Raw genomic sequence first — 21,945 nt, forward strand, 5'->3', positions numbered from 1 at the left:
GGTGGCATCTTCTGACCCACCAAAGGCACCTGATAGAGCAGGAAGAGGCGGCAGCAGAGTACCCAAGCATGGCAGACTCCAACTGGCTGATGGAGCTCATGACACTCAGTACAGTCACTCATGCCCCCTAAGTAGACCCGCACTTCTGGTACAGGGCCACAAGTGCAGGCTGAGGGGATCACATTGTCATGGTGACCTAGCATGACAAGCTGTGGTTAAGCACTTTCACATGAAGAAAACTACATTTCTGGAGCTTTCTGAACAGCTTGCCCCAATCCTCTAGTGTAAAAACATGCATTAGGCCACTCATGCCAATCCAAAAGCAGGTTGCTATAACCGTCCGGAAGCTGGTTACCCCAGACTGCTACAGGTCCATTGCCAACCAGTTTAAGGCTGGGAAGTCGACTGTGGGTAAAGTGGTGGTGGAGGTTTCTGTGGCAATCAGGCATGTGGTTTAAAAAAATATTCATGAAGTAACTGCATTTGAGAGAATGGGATTTCCAACCTGCACTGGGGCCACTGATGGAACTCATGTGCCCCTAGTTTGCCCTCCTCAGGGAGCACAAGCACTAACCACAAAGGGAACTACACAATTGCTATACAGGCCCTCATGGACCCCAGAGGTCCATTTATGAATGTGAACATGGGCTGCACTGGGAAAGTTCATGATGCCAGGGTTTTGTGATGAGTGGGAGTCCAGATTCATGGACAGGCTGGAACATTATTCCCATCAAATGACACTATCAATAGAATTACTGACCCCACCATTATTTTAGGGATCCCCCCACGGACCTTTTTGCCTTGGCATATGAAACCATACCCTGATTCAGGAATCCCTGGAAAAATACTGCTTAATTACACTCTCAGCAGGTGCAGAATGGTTGCTGAATGTGCTTTTGGTAGACTGAAATCCTTGTTGGAGATATCTACAGACCCATTTGGATGCGCATGTCACCAATGCTGTTCGCATTACTGTAGCTTGCTGTGCTCTTCACAATCTTTGTGAAGCCAGAGGTGAGCCATTTCCTTCTGAATGGACCTATGACAGAGAAGAGCCACTGAACCAGTCTACTCAGGCAGAAAGTAGATAGATTTCTATTCAGCACCACTGTGCAATGCAGAATTTGCACAGAATGAATGTTCTGTGCAGAATTTCCTTTTCCCCTTGCAGAAATGGGCTGCAGAGCAGCTGGACCCAGCCAAGTCTTGCTCCCCAGTTTGCAAAATGGAAGACTTGGGGCAGGGAGGAAGAGAGGAGAGGAGAGGAGAGGTCCAGACAGCTGCAGTTCCCGGCACACCCCGAACGAAGGAGATGGCGTGCAGGAAACTTCATACAAACCCGGGATCCAGCATAAGGCTGTTTCTCCCTCTGGATCCCTGGGCTCTGGGGGAGAGGGTGTCTGGCCCCCGGGTTGGACTCTGTGGGGGAGGGGGCAGAGAAACAGAAAGTGGATTGTGATAGGGCTTTCTTTAACACTATTTTTGGGGACCTTTTTTTGGTGTCTGTATTGCTAGACGTTGCTAACAAGTATGTTGAAATAAATTACTAAAATAACAAACTGGTGTGATTATATAGTGTTATTTTAACAAATAAAATATGCCAAATTTTAAAATATTGTACACAGAATTTCCCCAGGAGTAATACAAAGAAGGGACTGAAGTGAGGATTGTATAAAGGAATGGCATTTGCTTACTAATTTCTAATTGTTCTTGATCATGTGTTTACCTTTGTTATTTTAAAAACACATTGTACAATATGACAGTGATCGAAATAAACTCTCCTAATGACACAGAAAGCTTTATTTATAAACATGTCTTGGAAACTACAATATCCACCCACTGCCAGGCAGATCAGCTGACACTGCTACACCAACACCCTAGTAACAACAGAACCAAACAGGGGAGGAAAAAAGGGCACGAAAAACTGCAAATAATCAAACCATGTACAAAACCCCCCTACCCCTGGCCCCCAGGCTTCCTTTCCCTTCTTGCCGCACGAGTGGGGTGGAGGCATCCACAGGAAGGAGGTCGATATGAAGGACCGCATTGGTCCAAGTTGCCTGGCCCAGTCGCTATTGGGGCATGACTGCATAGGCTACACAGTCATGAAGTTTTTCAAACTGATTCTGAACTAAATCCCAGGATACTGCCCAGGGGTCTGAGGCTGTAATGTGGGTGATGCAGCAGGAGTCGGTACTCTTTCAGCCATTATTGACATCAGCAACTCAAACTGTTCTCTCTGCTGACCTCTGTCTTCTCCTTTAGCCACTGCTCCTGTTCGAGGAACAGTGAAACAAATGCCTGCTCCTGCACTGAAACCCTACTTTCAAGCTGTGCAGCCTGCCTCAGCCTTTCCTCTTGACTCCCATTATGCCTCGCCTTTAGCCGCAAATCCCTCTGTTTTTGGTACTGGACCTGCTTGTGGACCCTATCCAGAATTTCAATCATAAGTTCATCACAGAAATACTTCCTCTTGGAACAGTCCTTGACAGTATGCTGAGCCAGGCTTGTATTATACAGTGGGCGAGCTGCTGCGGTTCTGCAGTCACTAGAGGTCGAGGGGCCTGGAATAGGACAAGACACAGAGTTATTGTCTCAAACAGCTCACTGCAAGAGCACAGAAAAAATTCTTGTGGAATTCCAAGGACAAAGGGTTACATTTCCAAACTGAACTTCAATATACTGTGAAAGGGATGCTTCCGACCACAGATGCTCCCTGAACAGAGACTGGTTAATTACAATGACAGTAATACTGAGACACTGGTAAGTTAAAAATTCAAAGCTGTTTTTTGTTTTCTAAAAATTGCATAACTACTTGTGGGGAAGGGGAGATCTGTCAGTTGCTACGAAGGCTTTTTCTATCATTTCAGGCCTTCCACATTTTGGAGGACATAACCGTGCCTGACTGACAAAAGGAGATGATATTCAAAGCTGCCAGTGGGAAACCTGCAATGTATGAAACGAAGATATTCAAACATATAATGGCTGAACAGCACATCTATGAGTGGAATGGCCTGGTGAGCTACCAAGGTGGGCCTAAAAAATACACACTTCACCAAAAAGTGATTACCTATCTGGAGTTCTGGCTTCAGGAAAAGTCTGCATCTAATCAGCACCTAAGATTGAGTCAGAATTCATGAGGGAATCAACAGGATGCTGCATAAGTTCCATGTGTCTTAGCCAGTTATAATTACATGCAACACAGAACTCCACAACCATTACCCCAACCCTCTGGCATATTTCTAGATGCATTTTCAAACCCATTCAAATTTGAGACAAAATGATTGTGTCACCTATGTACTGCTTGGACTACCTTTACTTGAAATGGACTAGATTTGTGAATGGAACACACTTCCACTACAACCACACCATACCATTCACTCTTTCCAGAAGGCTTGTTACACTACTGGATGGTTATAGAGTAGCATACTTACAGGTATGGCAGTAAGGTTATTATTTTTAAGAAACAGAAATGCCCTAGCAAAAATCTGTGCCTTTCTAGTAAAATAAATACTTTCAAGGCATTTTTATTGTTTGTATTTCCTGGTCACCAATTTGAATTCCACAGGGGGGAAGGGGCGGGGAGAGGAGACAAAAAGGGGGCGGGGAGGAAACAGGTGCACAACTGGTGTACAATCTGCCATTAGCAGATACATGCTGTTAACCAGGGTTTTTAATAACTTTTGCAGTGCTTCACAGAACTGAAATCCATCCCATTCCTATATTAAACATTAGATGGAGCCAGAAACTTACCAGGCTCCGAGGCAGCTTCTGTCCAGTCTGTCGTCTGCAGGCTCTGCGGGCCGGGTTGTTCCCCGGGTGGGCATCAAACAGCTCCTCCAAGTACAGCAGGATGTGCTGCTCCTGCATCAAAGCCTCCTCTGGGACTCATTTCAGCAAAGAATCACTTTGCAGGCCTCTCTCTGCACCTGCCGCTGGTTCCCATCAGGCCCCATGCTGAATTCTGGGGCCACCAGGGCACCATCCCAGCTGACTAGTTCATCATGCACCACCGCTGGCTCTGTGCTTGTCAAACGCCTCAGAAAATAGGCACGATGTTGGCGAGTTGCCAGACGTGTGTTTCTGGTCCCTGGTTTTCCTGCACAGTCTAGAGATGCTTAATCCACTCTCTGTACTGGTCACCAACCCAGTATATTTGCATACTGGTGTCAGGTGTCATCTACACTTTGTGGGAGGAGAATCCAGTAACATTGTGGCACCCCATCCCCTCCGTGATAATATTACATTTCTGCAGTGTAAATAGAACACTGTTTTAATCATGTTCCTTATACAAAATCCCTCATATGCCAGTGCATACAGCGAGAACTAACAACAGCTCTCAACATCCGAAATAGACACATTGTTGACATGAAGTTAGATTCTTGTCTAAGGGACAACAGTATGCAAAATCCTCTTACTGAAAAAACCCAGATTCGTAATCTGGGTCAGGCACAGAGACACCGCATGATAGGTGGAAGGTGAAATCCAGAGAAAATAATGTTACTCTTTGAAAATTATCAAATATATGAGTAAATTGATCATGCTGGTCTCTACAACAAGCTCTGAGATACTGCCCCCTTTGGCGTATCACTTGAAATGGGAGCAAGCAAAACCTGAGTTTTGAGGACAAACTACGGAGCAACCAAGTAAGGTGTTCTGAGATTGTAGGAGCCTTTGGCTAGGTAAAGCTATCCTCTGAACTGAACCCTCGTACTGACACAGTCATTAACAGGAAAAAGATATCAGTTTGATACACTGTTTCCCCAAAACAAGATATCTGGAAGCTGTAATGTGTTAACTCTGAAAAGTCACCATATTGAACCATAAATCTCTTCATGCACACATACACAGGGAACAGAACAGCCCAGACATATCTTGATAGCTGCACAGAATAAATACTTGTGAGACCCATTTATTTCCCGCATGGCTAGATAGCTATTCAGTTTTCAAAATAGTCAAGTTTGAGAAATATAGTGGATTTCTGAAACAAAAATATACTCTCAGATAGCAGTACCAACAACACTGATGGGTTGGGATCTGCTTACTGACACTGCACTGTTCTCCTAATAGCTCAAAGTCAGAGACAATGAAAACAAGCCACATAAAGGTGGGGTCCCTCTATAAACAAGCTCAGAAACCCTAATTAAAAGGAGTGGAACACTAAAAACAAGGAGGCCATTCTGTCACAAGGGAGTCCATCCAATGGAAAGAAATCCCAGAGACAGCAAGCTGACTTCCTCACAGTGCTCATACGAGGGGGGGAAGCACCTCTTTCTAAAGAGCTACCATTAACGGATGGAGGAAAAAAGTCTCCCCACATCTCCATCAAAAAGTTAGTGTTTTCTCCAGCTGTCAGAGGTGAGATTTCAACAAACCATATTCATATTCACTGTACTGAGATGAGACACATTACAAAGCCAGATATTTTCCTTGTCCATTTGCTGGTAAGAAACGTTTACAAATTGTCTTAAGCAACATATAGGATATTGGTGTATATATAATGGTGTATGTAATGCCTTTAAAAAAAGTCTCCCCATACAATCTAGCCCAGGGGTTCTCAACATTTTCCTTTCTGAGCCCCACCCCCCAACATGCTATAAAAACTCCACAGCCCAGCTATGCTACAACTGGTTTTCTGCATATAAAAGCCAGAGCAGGCGTTAGGAGGTAGTAAACAGAGCAACTGCCTGATGCCCCACACCACAAGAGCACTGTGAAGCTACAGTCCTCAGGGCCCAGGACTTCAGACCCATGTGATGGGGCTTCAGATTTTTGCCCTGGGCCACAGGGAGTCTAATGCTGGCCCTGCTTGGCGTTTCCCCCCTCAAAAAACCTGCTTGCAGCCCAAGACCCCAGTTCAGAACCACTGATCTATCCAATCTACAGATATTATAGATTTGCCCGATTTAGTTATACAAAATGCTTAATCCAAAGGATTCTTTGGCAGTTGAAGCAGAGAACCAACCAGCATTGAAGGAGCACAGGCAGAGGAATATTGTTAGAGATTTTTCTGTAGTTACTAAAATAATGAAACACTGATTAGAACCCAGGTCTCTTGGGTTCCAGTTCAGAGCCTATCTCTGGATGATGCACATTTAAACTTCTCCACCTCTGTGTGTTTCTGTATCTAGATCTCAACCTTGAACTCTCGCTGATGTGCAATAAAACTATATCAAACTAGGCTAAATTGCTATCTGGAAGTACACACAATCCTGCCTTAGCGTTTGCTGCTAATGTATTCTGCTCTGTATAGATTCTAATTAAATGACACGAACAAAGGACTTAAATGTAAAATGTTCTCAGGAACAGTTAAGCGTATTGATTTCCAAAATCAACTCTGTTGGACTCAATCTAAAAACTTATCTACCCCTTATAGCATCTCTCTTCGGAGATGACCGGTCATATTCATGTCTCAAAGAGATATGGAAGTCTGGATTTCCATAAAAAAATATGAATGGGATCAGGGAACTATACAGATTTTCCTTGGCACTTGGTAAAACACAGTATGTTAGATTCAAGTGTTAGTAGTGTTGTCTGCCACAGTTTACAGGTTATTAGGGTTTTATTTAAGATCACACACGTTTTCCTGGCTCAAGGCAGGGGCTAGGTGGTGACTATTGACACTGGGAGCAGTACAAAAATAGGTAACAACCAATAACACTGCTATACTGAGATGTTGCACCAGGTGAATACAGAGGAAGGGATTGGATGTTAGGACTGGATGTATATTGACTCTCATTCTGAAAAGGTGCAGTTTTACCTTATGCCCACACTAATGCTCTTCTGAACTTTCAGTTGCAATGCCCTCTGGTTACCTAATTCCAATTATTGGCACAGCTCCCAGAAGCAATGGATTCCGGAACACTTCAAAAGGCTACTGGTGCACTGTGGGAGTAGTTGACCCATCTGGACCATTTCAGTTTGAACCATTTTAATGACATTCATATTGACACTAAACCAGTGCTAGCTGAAACAGTTCCGACCAAACCGGTAGTTAGACACACTGAAAGCAAGTCTAATCCAAAATGTATATGGCAGACATTCAGACAGTTTAATATTCATTGTGTGTTACATGTATGCTATGAGGAACCACATGTTACTCCAGCCTGTGTATGAGCAGCTACACTGCAAGCCCTTACCCAAGTTATGGTGCGCTCCCCCATGTGCATTATCAAGACTTTCTGGAGATATATCCCATAGCTCTTTGTGCTGCAGTAAACTGCGCAACCGATTCTTTCCCAGTGAACTGTGGGAGAATTTGTCTGTCCTCCTTGGCACACTGGAGGAAACTGAGAGAAGACAATGGAGGACTATCAGCACTCTAAATGATTTAGTCTGCATTCTCACAGCACAGGAGGAGTACTACTAGCTCAAGTGAAACCAGAACCCATGCACTACTCCCTATACCCCCTGCCATGCTAGCTGGCCTGGACGGAAAGCACGACTCAGGTGAGATGTTTGTGTGCGTGGATGGAAGGGGATGGGGGAGACACACAAGAAAGAACCTGGCTTAACTCTACTCATTTAGCCCAGACTCTTACCTTGGTTTTATAGCCCAAGCCTCTCTTCCATGCATAAGAAGCCTTTTATATGGATTTGTCAGACTTGCTTACCCAGCTGGGGGTATAAGTTAGAACTCACGATTCACTGTAAGATAGGGTTGGGGGAAGGGGCTAGAACCTATCCCCCATGCGCAGGCAGCTGTAACCCAGGTGACTGTCCTCTAACGGCTTTGTAGGGGTCATATTTTCCTGCCTCTGTACCTGCTCCCTTTCTCTGCACTGGAACTCATCTATTAGTTTATATACTACATCTGGCAAGTTTATAAACACATTACACCCAGTCTTCTGCATTTCTACACAGCTTACTTGAACAGTTAGTGTAGTAAGCACCATAATTTGAGATACACACCAAAAATCACACCTCTAAAGGAGCATCTCCAAGAGTCTGGCAGAGGAGGGGATTATATGGAGGGAAAGTCAGTGTACAGAGAATAAAAAAAAAACACACTACAAAAAATAGCAACAACAAATCTAGAAACTTACTATCAACCTGCCACTATTACAAAGAGTTTGACTAGTTGCTCAACACTACCCAAAGCATGGAACAGCCCCCTGTTGTGCCTGATGGGGTTTTAAGAGCAAATGCACTTATGGACAGAGACTGGCAGAGACAGAGGAGATCCTGGCAGTAGAAGGACTGGAAGAAATCAAACATACCCCAGGGCCAGCAGGCCCTATGGGCAGATGGACAGGAGGACATCCTCAGACCAGAGTCCATAGACCTGCTCGGGGACAGGGAATGGAACAGAGAAAACAGCATCAGAGCCACAGCCACTGACAGGTAAGAGGCTGCTGCCATCTTTATTATTCCTAGTGAGAAGCTGCAACATAAGTAGTAGGATTTTGCTGGCTTATGGCCAATGCAATTATTAAGAAGAATATTATGTACTGTGGGGTGACCTTTAAGCCACTTGAGTGCAGAAGCCACACCATTTCCCCAGCCACCCTTTTCCCCCCTTCCTCCCCATCACATGCAATTTAAGATGGATTCCAATCAAGGAGAAAAGAAGTAAATATGCAACTAGTCATTTATTCTATCTGAGATGTAACTGAATACTGCTAACCGATGTATTCACAACTGAGGTTACAAAATGAGCTATGCCTGCAGACACAGGGATGCATGTAGCACACGCACATATGCATAGCTCTATATATATGACACACACACACACACACACACTGCTCTTTTCTCATACTGGCACGGTCCAAGACAGCCAGGGTTTTAAGTCCTACTGTCTGATCTGTGGCTATATTAAGAGAAAGTGGGGTGGATAAAAATCAATGATTTAAAAAAAAAAAAGGAGGGGGGGTTATTTAAATCGGATTTTTTGATAAAATGCTTTTTGAGGAAAAAGCCTATCTAAAGATAGTTTTAATTAAGATGCATTATAGCTCAAAGATATGTCATCATGGAATAGGGATTATAAATTCTAATTCTATAGTATGAGATAATACAATGTAATGTTTAAGAAAAGTTTTGTAAATGAGTTCCAATAGTTCATGGACCTTGGACCCAATATTATGGGGTTCCAGGGGCTTCTGTACAGATGATTTAGTTTAATCTTTTTATCTACCCAATGGGACTCCGTGCTCAGTCTAGAAGATACCTTCAGAGATGCTTAGTTTTGCAGTTCTCAAACTGAGGATTTGTGTTTCCAGAGATAACATGCTTGTTAACAGCAAAAAATATTAACAAACATACATAGATACAGAGGTGAGATAACAGATCTCAACCCTATTGTCCCTCTGCAAATTTGTGTATACAGACTCAATGCCTTACCTCTCTCTAAAAGTGCAAAGTTTCAAAAAGTTCAATGAATAGAACAGGGGTCAGCAACCTATGGCATGCATGCCAAAGGCAACACACGAGCTGATTTTCAGTGGCACTCTGCTGCCGGCCTGGGGTTCCGTCCGCCAGCCTGGGTCCCAGCCACCGGCCCTGCTCAACCCACTGCCGGCCTGGATGAACAGAACCCCGGGCCGGCAGTGGGCTGAGCGGGGCCAGCGGCCGTAACCCCAGACCGGCAGCAGACTGAGCGGCTCAGCCCACTGCCAGCCCGAGTCCTGGCCACTGGCCCCGCTCAGCCCGCTTCCAGTCTGGGGTTCCATCTGCTGGCCCCTGTAAATGTAAAATGTATTACTGGCACACAAAACCTTAAATTACAGTGAATAAATGAAGACTTGGCACACCACTTCTGAAAGGTTGCCGACCCCTGGAATAGAAAATTGCTGGGGACAGAACAGATCTGGACAAGGAGAAGTAGTTTGGAGATAAATGTGAGAAGGGAGGAACAGGCAGTAGAAACAAAAGTGAAACTGTTTGAGCAGCATATTCCAGAAGTCTTGAGGTCTTTCTGAGCGTAGTCTTTGTTGATTTGAGATCTACCATACCATTCTCTCACTAGAAGGGAAAATATATAATGGCAGTAGGCTGTAAAAAAGACCCAGTTGGGGAATGAGAACCATTAAAGAAATAGATGTTTCCTGATGATGTTTTAAAGGAAGTCACACCAGCGAACTGGTGGAAGTCACTTAAGCACTTAGATTCAGAGACTGTTGAAGTGATAATCTCACTTTTAACAGCAGTAGCTTTTTCTGTGTAGAAAGAATATTTTCTTCCTTTGGACTAATTCATTCCAAACTGAAAAATCATTTGGGACATGAAAAAGCAGGAAAGCTTGTTTTTCTTTTCCAGATTATGAACAAACAGGAAAATGAAGGTGAAGACGACGGAGTTAGCTGCAGAAGCCAAAACTTTTAAGTTTCTCATGTTGACCTGGCTGACAGTCTATTTAATTTTTGTTTTTGTTTTAATATATTTAACTATTTTAGTTAAACAATTTTAGCAAAAACAAACCTTGACTGTTTAACTAAATTCAAAAATTCATATACTTCTTGTGTTAAAATATGTTTGCTGTTGAAAAAAAAATCCAACATACTGTGTTGTTTTAGTTAAATAGAACAATTGAAATGTCTGTCTGGTGATGTTCTCCTTCTAATACAGCATGACAAGAAAATCCTCCAAATATTAACGATTAACCTGTTGAATTGGAGATAGTTCACCTCCCAATGACTTCATAAATATCTGCTTCAATTACCCTTTGGTAAATGAAATAACCAAACAATCATTCATTTTCTGATTAACAGAAATATTGGGAGCATAAGCTTTAGTGGGTAAGAACCTCACTTCTTCAGATGCAAGTAATGGAAATTTCCAGAGGCAGGTATAAATCAGTATGGAGATAATGAGGTTAGTTCAATCATGGCTCATTCACCTGCATGGCCACCAATCTTATATATGCCATCATGTGCCAGCAATGCCCCTCTGCTATGTACATTGGCCAAACTGGACAGTCACTACACGCAAGAGGATAAATGGACACAAGTCAGATATCAGGAATGGCAATATACAAAAACCTGTAAGAGAACACTTCAACCTCCCTGGCCACACAATAGCAGATGTAAAGGTAGCCATCTTACAGCAAAAAAACTTCAGGACCAGACTCCAAAGAGAAACTGCTGAGCTCCAGTTCATTTGCAAATTTGATACCATCAGATCAGGATTACAGTCTATGGCTATCCAATTACAGAAGCAGTTTCTCCTCCCTTGGTGTTCACACCTCAACTGCTAGCAGAGCACCTCATCCTCCCTGATTGAACTAACCTCGTTGTCTTCATACTGATTTATACCTGCCTCTGGAAATTTCCATTACTTGCATCTGAAGAAGTTAGGTTCTTACCCACGAAAACTTATGCTCCCAGTACTTCTGTTAGTCTTAAAGGTGTCACAGTACCCTCTGTTGCTTTTTACAGATTCAGACTAACACGGCTACCCCTCTGATACTTGACATTTTCTGATATAGCTGTAAAACTAATCTGAAAAGTTTTCAAAATAAAATAAATCACTTTAAAAATGTACACTGTACCTTCTAAAAATGAAACCTATATCTGAGTTGTGAAGAATATGTATTAAGGTTATAATAACCAACAAGAATGCACTATTATGTAGAAATCCATGATTAAATCAAGTCTTCCTGATTAGTGATTTAAATCATGATTTAAATCAAATCCACCCAGAGTGAAAGTCTCTTGCGGACGTACAGGGGCTGTGAAAAGGCATATTCGTGGTAAGCAAGTTTCTGCATCCTATTTCAGCATGCTTTTTGCGTTCACTGAGATTTTGGTCCACTCCCAGAAGAATATGCTTGTGAACTTTTCATACAGGAAATCCTCAAAACAGTCCAAGATATGCCTATGCAGGACAAACCCTCCCCGCCCCATAGCTTACAAGTCCTCTCTAGTCACTCACTGATCAGTCACCAGGCAAGGAAATACCTCTTTGACATAGACAGATGGTCTTCTACCACAGGCCTGGAAAAATTCCCTCTTCCAATCCTGAATCTCTAGCAAATTAACATCTTCTAATGACACCACTACCTGAAATAGCGTTAAGCCAAGCACTGGTAAAAGGTCCCTGGTTTATGGGCACCAAACCCACCCCCATACAGATAAAAAAATATATATTTTTTATTTTATTTTAAAAAAATTCCAAGATTTTCCATTGTATTGGTGGGCTGGTGACCTGAGTTGCAGCTGCTTATCAACAGGCAAATATGGAGAAAGGAGATAAATGTGGGGATGGAGAAGATAAAAGTATCAATTTTGTGACCTTCCTGTGACACGATGTTAAAAGAGAGATTTTTATTTCCCTAGACAAAAAAAAAAAAAAAAAAGAAAAAAAGAAAAGCTCTTTTATTGCCTTTGCAAGGCTGCCCACATCTGCTGCACCAAGCAGCCCTCCAGCGGCTTTTGGGATGAGGACCCTGAACTAGCAGGGGAAAAGAAAAAATGTTCCAAAGATGACCAGCTGCAGGATATGCAAAATGACTTTAGCCACAGGTCACACCAGCAGTGAGAATTCCAGAGGCAGTTGCTGGAGCAGGACAGGGAGATGAAGGAGCATGACTGGCAGCAGCAGAAGGAAATGTTCAAGCAGCTGCTTAGCCTGATGACCAGTACCTTCTCCAGTGGACTCTCCTCCATGCTAACATACCTGGCAGTCAATGCACCACTTGACAATTCTGGAGTGGGGTCGGCAATGTGGCAGTCAAACTCCTAGAACAGAAGTGAGTATGGATATATGTATTCTGTTCGTCCTACCACCGTGCAACTACAGGAGAAGTAGTACAAGAACACTGGTGATGTGCAATTCTATCAGTGACATCACACTGATTTACTTTGTTTTCACTGTACATGTCACTCTTAATATTTTCACTCTGGACAGTAGCAGCTGGATTGGCTGCATTTGGTTTTACTAAAGTATTTGATTGAACAATCCACAGGTGAGTGTGTTTGGGAAATAAGAGGCAGAAAGCTTAAATCAAAAGCTTTTAATTTTCAGAACAGCAGCAAACATGTCAGTCTACACAGTACAACACTCCACAGCCCCACATTTTCCCCACACAAAGAAGGATGTGGCCACACAAGCCATCCCTTACTTCCCTTGTTCTCCCAGTCCCAGTGATCAAAGGCGCACTCTTAGGTTCTGGTGTACAGGCAGCCAGTCTTCAACCCATTCCTGGAGAACGCTCTCCCCATTATGCTTGCATATGTTGTGGAGTGCACAGCAGTCCCAACAACACAAATGTCATTGGGCAAACTGCATCCAAACAAGTTTGCAAGCAGTGCCAACTTACCATAAGTTGTCAAAATGTACATACTACCACCATCTGCAACTGCTTAGTATGCAAGTTCTTTTGAGTGCACTCTTACATCAGGATACAACTTCACGTTCACTTTGTGGGGGGAAGGAGATGGTCACAGTTGACAAAACTGGTTAGCAACCAACCTGTAGCAGTCTGAGGTAAGAGCCTACTTCTGGACTCCCTCATCTGCATGTCCTGACACTGGAGGGTTGGGTCTGCATGACAGTGTATACCCACTCTGTACTTGTGCTCCTGATCCAACATCAGGTCAACATAAGAGAATCTACAGCTATTACAACCTGCATCAGCTGTCTCAATTCTGCTGTGTCCGCACCAAGCCCTGCTGCGAAAATGCTCTCTACCAAGTCTCATGCCCTCTATCTGCCTCCAGTTGTGAAAACAGGTGTTGGATTAACAGTGACAATTGCTGGAATAGGTCATCATCCTGATCTGGATCAATGCCTTAACAGTGGATAGAACAGAGGTGAAGATGGAAATGAGGAGTGTGCAATGCCAGAAGTGTTTAAATTCTCTGTATTGGTGAGCAAAGAACTCTTCCACATAGGGACATGGGAGGGACAGATAATTTTTCCAAAATACACCACAAAACAATTCATGGAGTGGTATTGCACTATGAACCATGGAACCATGCCCTTGGAAATTCTAGCATATAACCAGGATGCATGCACCTACCAGATATGCCGCAAGTGTGGCTTAGCAACGTGGATGCTTGCAGAAAGGTTTAACTAACCCAAGTACTCAGGTAATCTCTGTGAAGACTACAAAAGCTGCCTCAGTAGGGAAAAGATGAACAGCAGGTTGATGAGCTGGTGGCAAAATAAAAAGCAGCATACCAAAGAAGACTACAGGCACCAACAATTAGTAAATGTCAGAACATCAAAGCGCCAACAAAAAAATCAAGTGTCACCAAGTGCCAAAGTACTGACAAAAGTCAAGCAAGAATTGCACCAAACATCAGCAGCCAAGATATAAGAACTTCAATAAGTTCCAGACTTGATTGAAAGACAAAGCTGGTATTGAGAAAGGATACCTCAAGCAATTACTGGGATCCAAAGAGCTACAACTGCTGACGTGGTACACAGCTCCTCTGCAGTTAAGGAGGAACTGACTGGATTGTTTTCAGGGCAGCAAGTATATACAGCAGAGGGAGTCACATGAAACAACTGGTGGGGACCTGACTCACATTCTTCTTTGCTACCACAGCCCTCACAGGTTAAGAGTTTGGGGAGATTCTATCAGCTCTTCACTCAAGAGTTAAAACACAGGAGTGTCATGCACAGATCATATATTTAGAGAAAGTTAAATTTTAACCCACTATATCAGGAGCCAGACTGATCCCGTTCATGGCAGTTTGAAGAACTGGTACTTTTCTCTGATGGCGCATTTTCTGGGCTTTAGAATCTACACTTTAATTTGTAAGTGTTTAGCCCTTACAGTTCCAAAGATATAGCTTTTCCATATCTACCTGACCCTACAGACATGAAACAGCTCGGAGAAGTGTGAACTGCCTCACTCATTTCAATAGGTTAACTAAGGTACAGTATAATTAAAATTTTAAATGTAAGCATTGTTGGCTATTACACTGCTGATTAAAAAGAGAGGGGAGATCATAATACAAATATCTACTCTGAATGATGTCTCATGGGTGGAACTGGGACAGTATCAATACTTTTCTCTCTATCTGATTTGACCTCTTCAGATAATGCCACCCATCCCCAACCGCCTCATATAGAGAGACACTTTGATCCTGGTGGCTAAGTCTGAAGACTATAACCAAACAGAAAGGCAACTTTTTCTTACCAAAAAAAGCCACAGTTTGGAGTCATTACAATGCCTTATGACAATGTCACATCAAGAGGCTGACATACCCTGAACATGCATGAAAGAAACAGCTACAAACCTAGACGGATCAATCTCAACTGAAGTTCATGACAATGCTATTAAAATTATAGTTGGGCTCTAATCACTGTAGTTTCTTATCTCTGAAGTAATAATGGTGTCATGCTTCAAATTGCTATAGCCTCTTTTCAATAATATAAAAATATTTTCATCAATATGCTAGCACAGACCCAGAGCATGAACTAAATGACAGTTATGACAAAAAAAATCTAAATTTAAAAATTATATGTATATGCATATTATCTCATAGGTTAGCTAAAAAACAAAAAGAAAATGAGTGGAACACAAGTTTAAACACACACTAAAAGCCATACTAGTCAATCTACAGGAGCATTCAGCATGTATGTTCCAACCAACCTTTTAAAGAAAGTCTCTAATGAGTAGACTCATCTGATGAATATGTCATCATATGACAGATGCCAGAAGTCTACTGTCAACCCATAGTATCTGTAATTTCACAGAATGATGAATTCTAGGATATATACATTTAATCTTTTCATTAGTTACAGTCAAGAAGCATTAGTAAAAAGTCTGTTATATAATTCATTTGGAGAAAGGTCCAAAAAAAATCTCAGTTTATGAACTGTAATGCATGCTTACAAAACACTCAGATACTGTTTACACTAAGGGACTGTAAATTCATGGACAAATCCTACTGTCCTGCTGCTGGCTACAACCAAGACAAATAAGTAAAAAAAGTCATTACATGCCATAAGACTGCAGGGAATTCAGCATCCTATTTTGAAATAATTCTAATTATTTACATATTTCCAAATGTTACAAATATAATTGCATGAAAATTTCAGATTGCAAGAAAATTTCACAGATTGCATTTTAACAGTTTTCCTTTGAATTTATGTACACACACATCTAGACAAAGTGAAATCTATAATAGCTAAAAACTAAAAATGATTACTCTTCTGCAACTGTACAAAGTTATTCTAATCAAGAATTTCCGTCCAAAGACTTAAGAACATGCAACTAGGGATGGGAGCTTACTTCAGAATTACTTCAATTCAGTTTGATCAGCCATTTCCCCTTATCTTACCATAGCCATCAGCACAGAAAAAAAATCTTTCCAATACCATTTGTTTCTGTACTCTTAAAAGCATGATCTAAAGAATCATTCTTTACTGACGACTGGAGAAAGAGGGTCAAGAAAAAAAGCTGCATCATGGAATAAAACAGCTCCTATTACTGTAACCATCTTTACATAATTACCAAAAACCAAGTGAGGTAAAATTTACCTAAGGTACTCTGGACAAGGGATCTGAAGGAAAGAAAAATAGGAAGAAGCTAAAAATAAAACCCAAAACATTAAAGAAAAGATCTATATTTTAATATGAAGTTTTAAGAGGACAAAAAATTACAAATATGAGAATTCTAGCTAATTGTAACCCAAAAAAGACATGTTGAGAAGTTTGTTTTCACATTCCAGAAGTTTGTATTTTGTCACTCATTTTGCTAGTTTTTAAAGCAAACTGCAAGAGTTCACGGTCAGAACCAGAATCTCATGAGATTAGGCTCCAGAAGAATAGACTTGTTACAATATGTTAACTTATCCAGACAGTAAATAGTATATGCATGTCTAAATACCACCACCTCCCCCCAATTTCACCATAGTGTCTAGTTCCCATTACACAATTTTAGAAATACAGGGGCCACTGACAAAGAGGAACAAAGGTGTGAGAGCTCCTATCTTTAATACTGAAGCCATTTAAGATGAAAAACTAGGCAAATTGTTGTCCAAGACACGCATCCATGGCTATTCCACTCATTAGTTAAGCGAAAGGCTCCAGAGAAATTAGTCTTGCATTGTACTGTGCTCTTAAGGTTGCTCAGCTTATCCCTGGTGATGGCATATTCCACTGTTAAGGACCTTCCACAAGAATGAATTATGAGATGAAAGATGGCATTATGGTTATTATGGCACTGGTTTGGGACTCAGGAGATATGGGTTCAATTTTTAATTCTGTCACAGAATTCCTGGGTATCACTGGCAAAATCACCTACTCTCTAAAACAAAGTTATTACTAATTCTTTATCTCACAGGGCAGGAGAGTTGGGCAGATGTATTCATGTGGTTTGATAAAAAAAGGCACTGAACTAGGTCTCCTGAGACCTAGGGCTGGTCCACACTGGGGCGGGGGATCGATCTAGGAAACGTAACTTCAGCTACGAGAATAGCGTAGCTGAAGTCGACGTTTCCTAGATTGAACTAAGTTTACTTACTGCAGGTCCACGCGGCGCAGGCAAGCTCCCCCGTCAACAGCGCTACCTTCTCTCGGCAAGCAGGAGTTCCGCAGTCGACGGGGGAGCACTTCTGGGATCGATTTATCGCATCCAGATGAGACACGATAAATCGATCCCAGAAGATCGATCTCCACCCACCGAATCGGGCTGGTAGTGTGGACCTACCCCTAGATTCTAGTCCTGGTTCTACCAGGGACCTACTGTCTCACCTTGGGCAAGTCACTTCGCTCTGTGCTTGTTTCCCCTCCCACTCTTTGCCTATATTGTTCATTACATTGGAAACTACTGGGGTTAGGGCCTGTCTATGATGTGTTAGCACTGCATCTATCACAATGAGGCCCTGATCTTGGCTGGGATTTCTAGACAGTACTGAAATATAAGTAACAACTTTTGTGAGGCTTTCAAATACCGTGGTGATCACAGACAAATAGTTAAGATAGAGGTTGGGGTTTGTCAGCCACAGCACCCTCAAATGAAGCTGAAGGTTGGGATGTGGAACAAAAGGCAATTTCTATAGCTTAAAAAATGAAGACCAGAAACTTGAAATGGACAGTGCAGCATGAAGTGACCTCAGTGTTTTTTTCTTAGACAGGAGCTGGACTGCCACATGTCTAAACAGCTGTAGTTTCCAGACACTCCAGAGGTTAGCCCCAAGTCAGAAGCATTGCACCATCCTACTTTGAGGTGGTAAAGGCACGCAACACTGTAGCGAAATCATGATTCAGGTGAAGATAAAAATAATAGTATTTCTGCTAAGGACCGCATACAGATCCCCCTCCCCCAAGAGAGCACAGCCTTGACAAGTGGAGACAGATGCTACCAGCAAACATTGCTGTCAATTCTTCAGAGTGCTTCATCCTGCCAACCAACACTACCTCCATTTACTTAGAGAGGATGTTCTCAACGTGTGGAATGTATTCTGGGAGGGCCATGAGAAGCTTTAGGGAAAGGGGAGGGGAAGAAAAAAAAAAAAAGACTTACTGCACACTTTACCCACAGCAATGAATAATTAGCAAAGCTGATTCCTCCATACAGGTTCTCAGAGGACGCTGTGTATTTTGATGGATTTGTTTTAACTTGCATAGAATTATACAAAGTCGTTGCCATCTATACATTGCTACGACGTGGTGTCCACATTTAATTGTAAGCATCAACCACAATCGCAGTTTTGCTTTTATTATAATGGATTGTTTGCTCTGTTTGAATCAATGCCTTACTGCTTTTAATATTTAGTGAGAGTTACATATTGATTTTTTTTTAAATCGGTATACATACTTGTATGGTGTGGTGCATAAAACTACTACAGACATAAAGAAGGGGGGCATGATCAAATAAGATTGAAACCACTGACAGACTGAGTTTCAACCATTTCCCTAGTCACAGCCTCCATGATTTTCTGTGACCTTTGCAGCGGCTGGTGGCGGGGGAGCTGCGGCAGCCAACACTTGTGGCGGGAGCAGTTTCTGCCCTGGCCCCTGCCTCCTAGGAATTGCAGGGATGCAGAGCCAGGTAGGAAGCCCCTACCAGCCCTCCCTTCCCCAGTACCAGCAGGAGTCCCAGGCCGTGGCCCAGCCCCCACTCCCAGGCCGGTCCCCCTCCCCCAGCTTTATTTACAGCAGGTATTTTTAGTAAAAGCCATAGACAGGTCACAGGCCCATGAATTTTTGTTTACGGTATGTGACCTGTCCATTACTTTTACTAAAAATACCCGTGACTAAAACACAGCCTTAACTATACTATCTGAACTTCATAAGGAGTTAAAGAGCTGGACATGAGCAATATACTGATGGTACTACAGTGACTGCCTCATACCCTCAAACTCATATGTATGTTGATGAAGATAGAAAATAAAACCAATTAAAAAGGCTCCTACAATCAGCTGTTCTTCATAAACTTCTCCATCATTCAAAACAGTGATCTTAAATAATTTATTTGGGGTGTGTTTGGGATTTTTGTTTTTTAGACCTGTAGGAGAAAACCCATGAAAAACAAGAGAAACTGCTCCGGAGACAGTGTTGTTCTAGGGAAGTTACTTTTACTTTACAAAATAACTTAGATAAAGTAGTTAAACCTACATATCTGTGTAGTAGACAATTAACTTCAGTTTGTGCATTCTGACATCCCATGGTTTCTACCAAGAACCCACAAGTTTTGGGTTTGATATTAATTCTACTTACTCTGTTCAGTCTAGTGATTTGAAAGTTCAAAAGAGAGCCATTTTCTGCAAGAAGTGAACTAAAATGTATTTTAAAATCAAATGTATTTTTAAACGTTCCTAATACAAAACACATGAAAGCCTAATGTAAGATGTTAAAACTTACATACTGTTTCAATACAGGCTAAAATAATTATAAGATATGAATACTAAAGTTTTCCTTTTAACTTAATCCTATTTAATTTTAAACCCACATTTCTAGGATGAACCAATTCTATGTCTATGAAGTTATGTGGTCCAACCCAGAAAAAAAAAAAACACTTTAATCCACCACTTATCAGAGGGGTAGCCCTGTTAGTCTGTATCCACAAAAACAAGGAGGAATCCATTGGCACCTTAAAGACTAACAGATTTATTTGGACACTGCGATCTATCAATAGGGCAAGGCACATACATCAGGGCAGCCAATTTTTCCCTATCAATTTTGTTGGACTGCTGCCTACCAGCTTCTCCTCCTTAATGAAAAACCCACCCCTAAACTCTTCCTGTTCAAATCCCTAAATGTCTCTGCTGTGTTAAAGGTAACTATGGGGAGAGTGAAAGCAAAAGTTGCCAGGAAGAGCAAGTTATCAGCTAAGGTGACTTCTAGTACTATGGCAAATAGGCCAGCTCCTGTCATTGCAGCAGAAAGTCTACAATTCATTTGCTAGGAAAAACTAAATTAAGGATGAACGCATATTACCAAGGAGACAACCTCAAAGTTTAAAAAAGACAGACTGAAATATAGTCAGTTTCCAAAGCCAGGTAAACAAAGCTTTAGTTCTCACACTTGTCTGAGTCCTCCTGTCCATTTTTGTAGTTACACATCACATGTTTCTTTTTAATGTATTTACTCCAGGCTACTGCTGTGAAGGAGCCACAAACAGCAATTTGCCTACTACACTGCAAAACTGATTATACACGAAACAATGTCCAATACTGAAAGTAAATACCGAAAGGGAAAACGAGCCTTTGTTATACGGATCTTCAGTACCACTAAATCATCATAGGTTAAAAAAGCCTTCTTTGTAAAGTTGACGGTGTCTCTTTATTAGTCCTACCCGCTGACTAACGGACTCTGAAAAGAGACAAACCCGCTGACGCAGTTGGAAGTCTCCAGGCCAAGCAAGGCACAGCACAGAGAGAAACACTGACCCTGGCACAGCGCATCCCCGGGGACCCGCCTGCAGCACTGCTCTTCCCCAGCGCGCTAGGACGGGGATCGCCGCCGAGCCCGTAGCAGAGCCGCAGCTCCTAGCCCGGGCCCGCTCCCCACACACCGCGCTGTTTTCCCAGCAGCGGAGGCGGCGGGTCACCGGGGAAAGGCCGCGTGCCGCGCGGAGCGGGCGATGCCGCCTTCCGGGGGGTGGGGCAGCGAGACGGAGAAGACGCAGAGCGGCCGCCCCCTCAGCCGAGCAGGGCCCTCGGGGCTCCTACTTGTCCCGGCGGGCGGTGCCGGGGGAGGGGTGAGCCCCAGGCCGGGGCGAGCCAGCAGCATGGGGCGGACTCGGCCTGCCCAGTGCCGACCTCACCTTTGCGCAGCTCCCGCTCCCAGACGGTGACGATGAGCCCCGAGTGCTTGCGGTGGTGGATGAGCCAGAGGCTCAGCGTCTGCACGCTCTGCTGGGAGTTACTGAGCTCCGAGAGCTTCCGCTCCAGCGCCGCCTCCGAGAACGCCGACATCCCGCCCCTCCCGCCCGCGCGCCCCTCACACGCCGCCCGGCGGGGCCCGCGCCTGACAAACCCACCGGCCCTGGCCCCACGCAACCAAAATGGCGGCAGCCCAGAGCCCGATTCTCTCCGCCCTCACGCCTTACGTCACTACCGGGGCGGGTTTTGAGCGAGGGGCGGAACCGAACGTCCCACATCCGGGTGAAAGACAAGGCCACGCCCCTGCCCGGGGAGAGGAGGAGCCCAAGGGGCGGGGGCAGAGTCTGGGGCACGTGGATGCTGGCGCGTAATGATCCCCGCGTTCACCCCGCAGGCCCGGGCAGCAGCGGCCCTGCAAGACGCGGACTATGGGAGGCGGGGGGCCGCGTGTGATACGAAACATTGAGAAGCAGGGGAGATGGATCAGGGACCACGGGGGTGTCTCTGAACATTTCACTGGTTTGGACCGGCCTCGTGGATCATTTACATTGTTCACTTCATCATGCCTGGCTCCCCTGGCAGTTGCCATCCCTCCAAGAGCTATTTTCTGCTGCCCTTGACACAGAACAAGCGCAGTACCTCCCGCTAACCCCCAAAATTAAAAATGTCATGTCAGAGCCCACACCCCCAACATGATATGAGTATCCCAAAAGTCATGAGA

The 21,945-nt window shown here is 43.4% G+C and overlaps 1 protein-coding gene across 3 annotated transcripts in view; it reads right to left on the reverse strand.

Annotated features, from left to right (window-relative positions):
- Positions 1 to 21,422, reverse strand: part of RPRD1A (regulation of nuclear pre-mRNA domain containing 1A) — a 70,464-nt gene extending 49,042 nt beyond the window's left edge. The window contains exon 1 of one of the 3 annotated variants that reach the window (XM_054018849.1): positions 21,167 to 21,422. In XM_054018849.1, the coding sequence (XP_053874824.1) occupies positions 21,167 to 21,317 (151 nt within the window). In that variant the 5' untranslated portion in view covers positions 21,318 to 21,422. Of the gene's footprint in view, positions 1 to 7,139; positions 7,357 to 21,166 lie in introns of those variants that run through there. The other 2 variants (XM_054018851.1, XM_054018850.1) reach the window with 2 other exon arrangements.
- Positions 21,423 to 21,945: the final 523 nt, after the last annotated feature.

This window comes from Malaclemys terrapin, chromosome 2 (assembly GCF_027887155.1).
Source record: "Malaclemys terrapin pileata isolate rMalTer1 chromosome 2, rMalTer1.hap1, whole genome shotgun sequence".
In the NCBI taxonomy this organism is placed as follows: domain Eukaryota; kingdom Metazoa; phylum Chordata; order Testudines; family Emydidae; genus Malaclemys; species Malaclemys terrapin.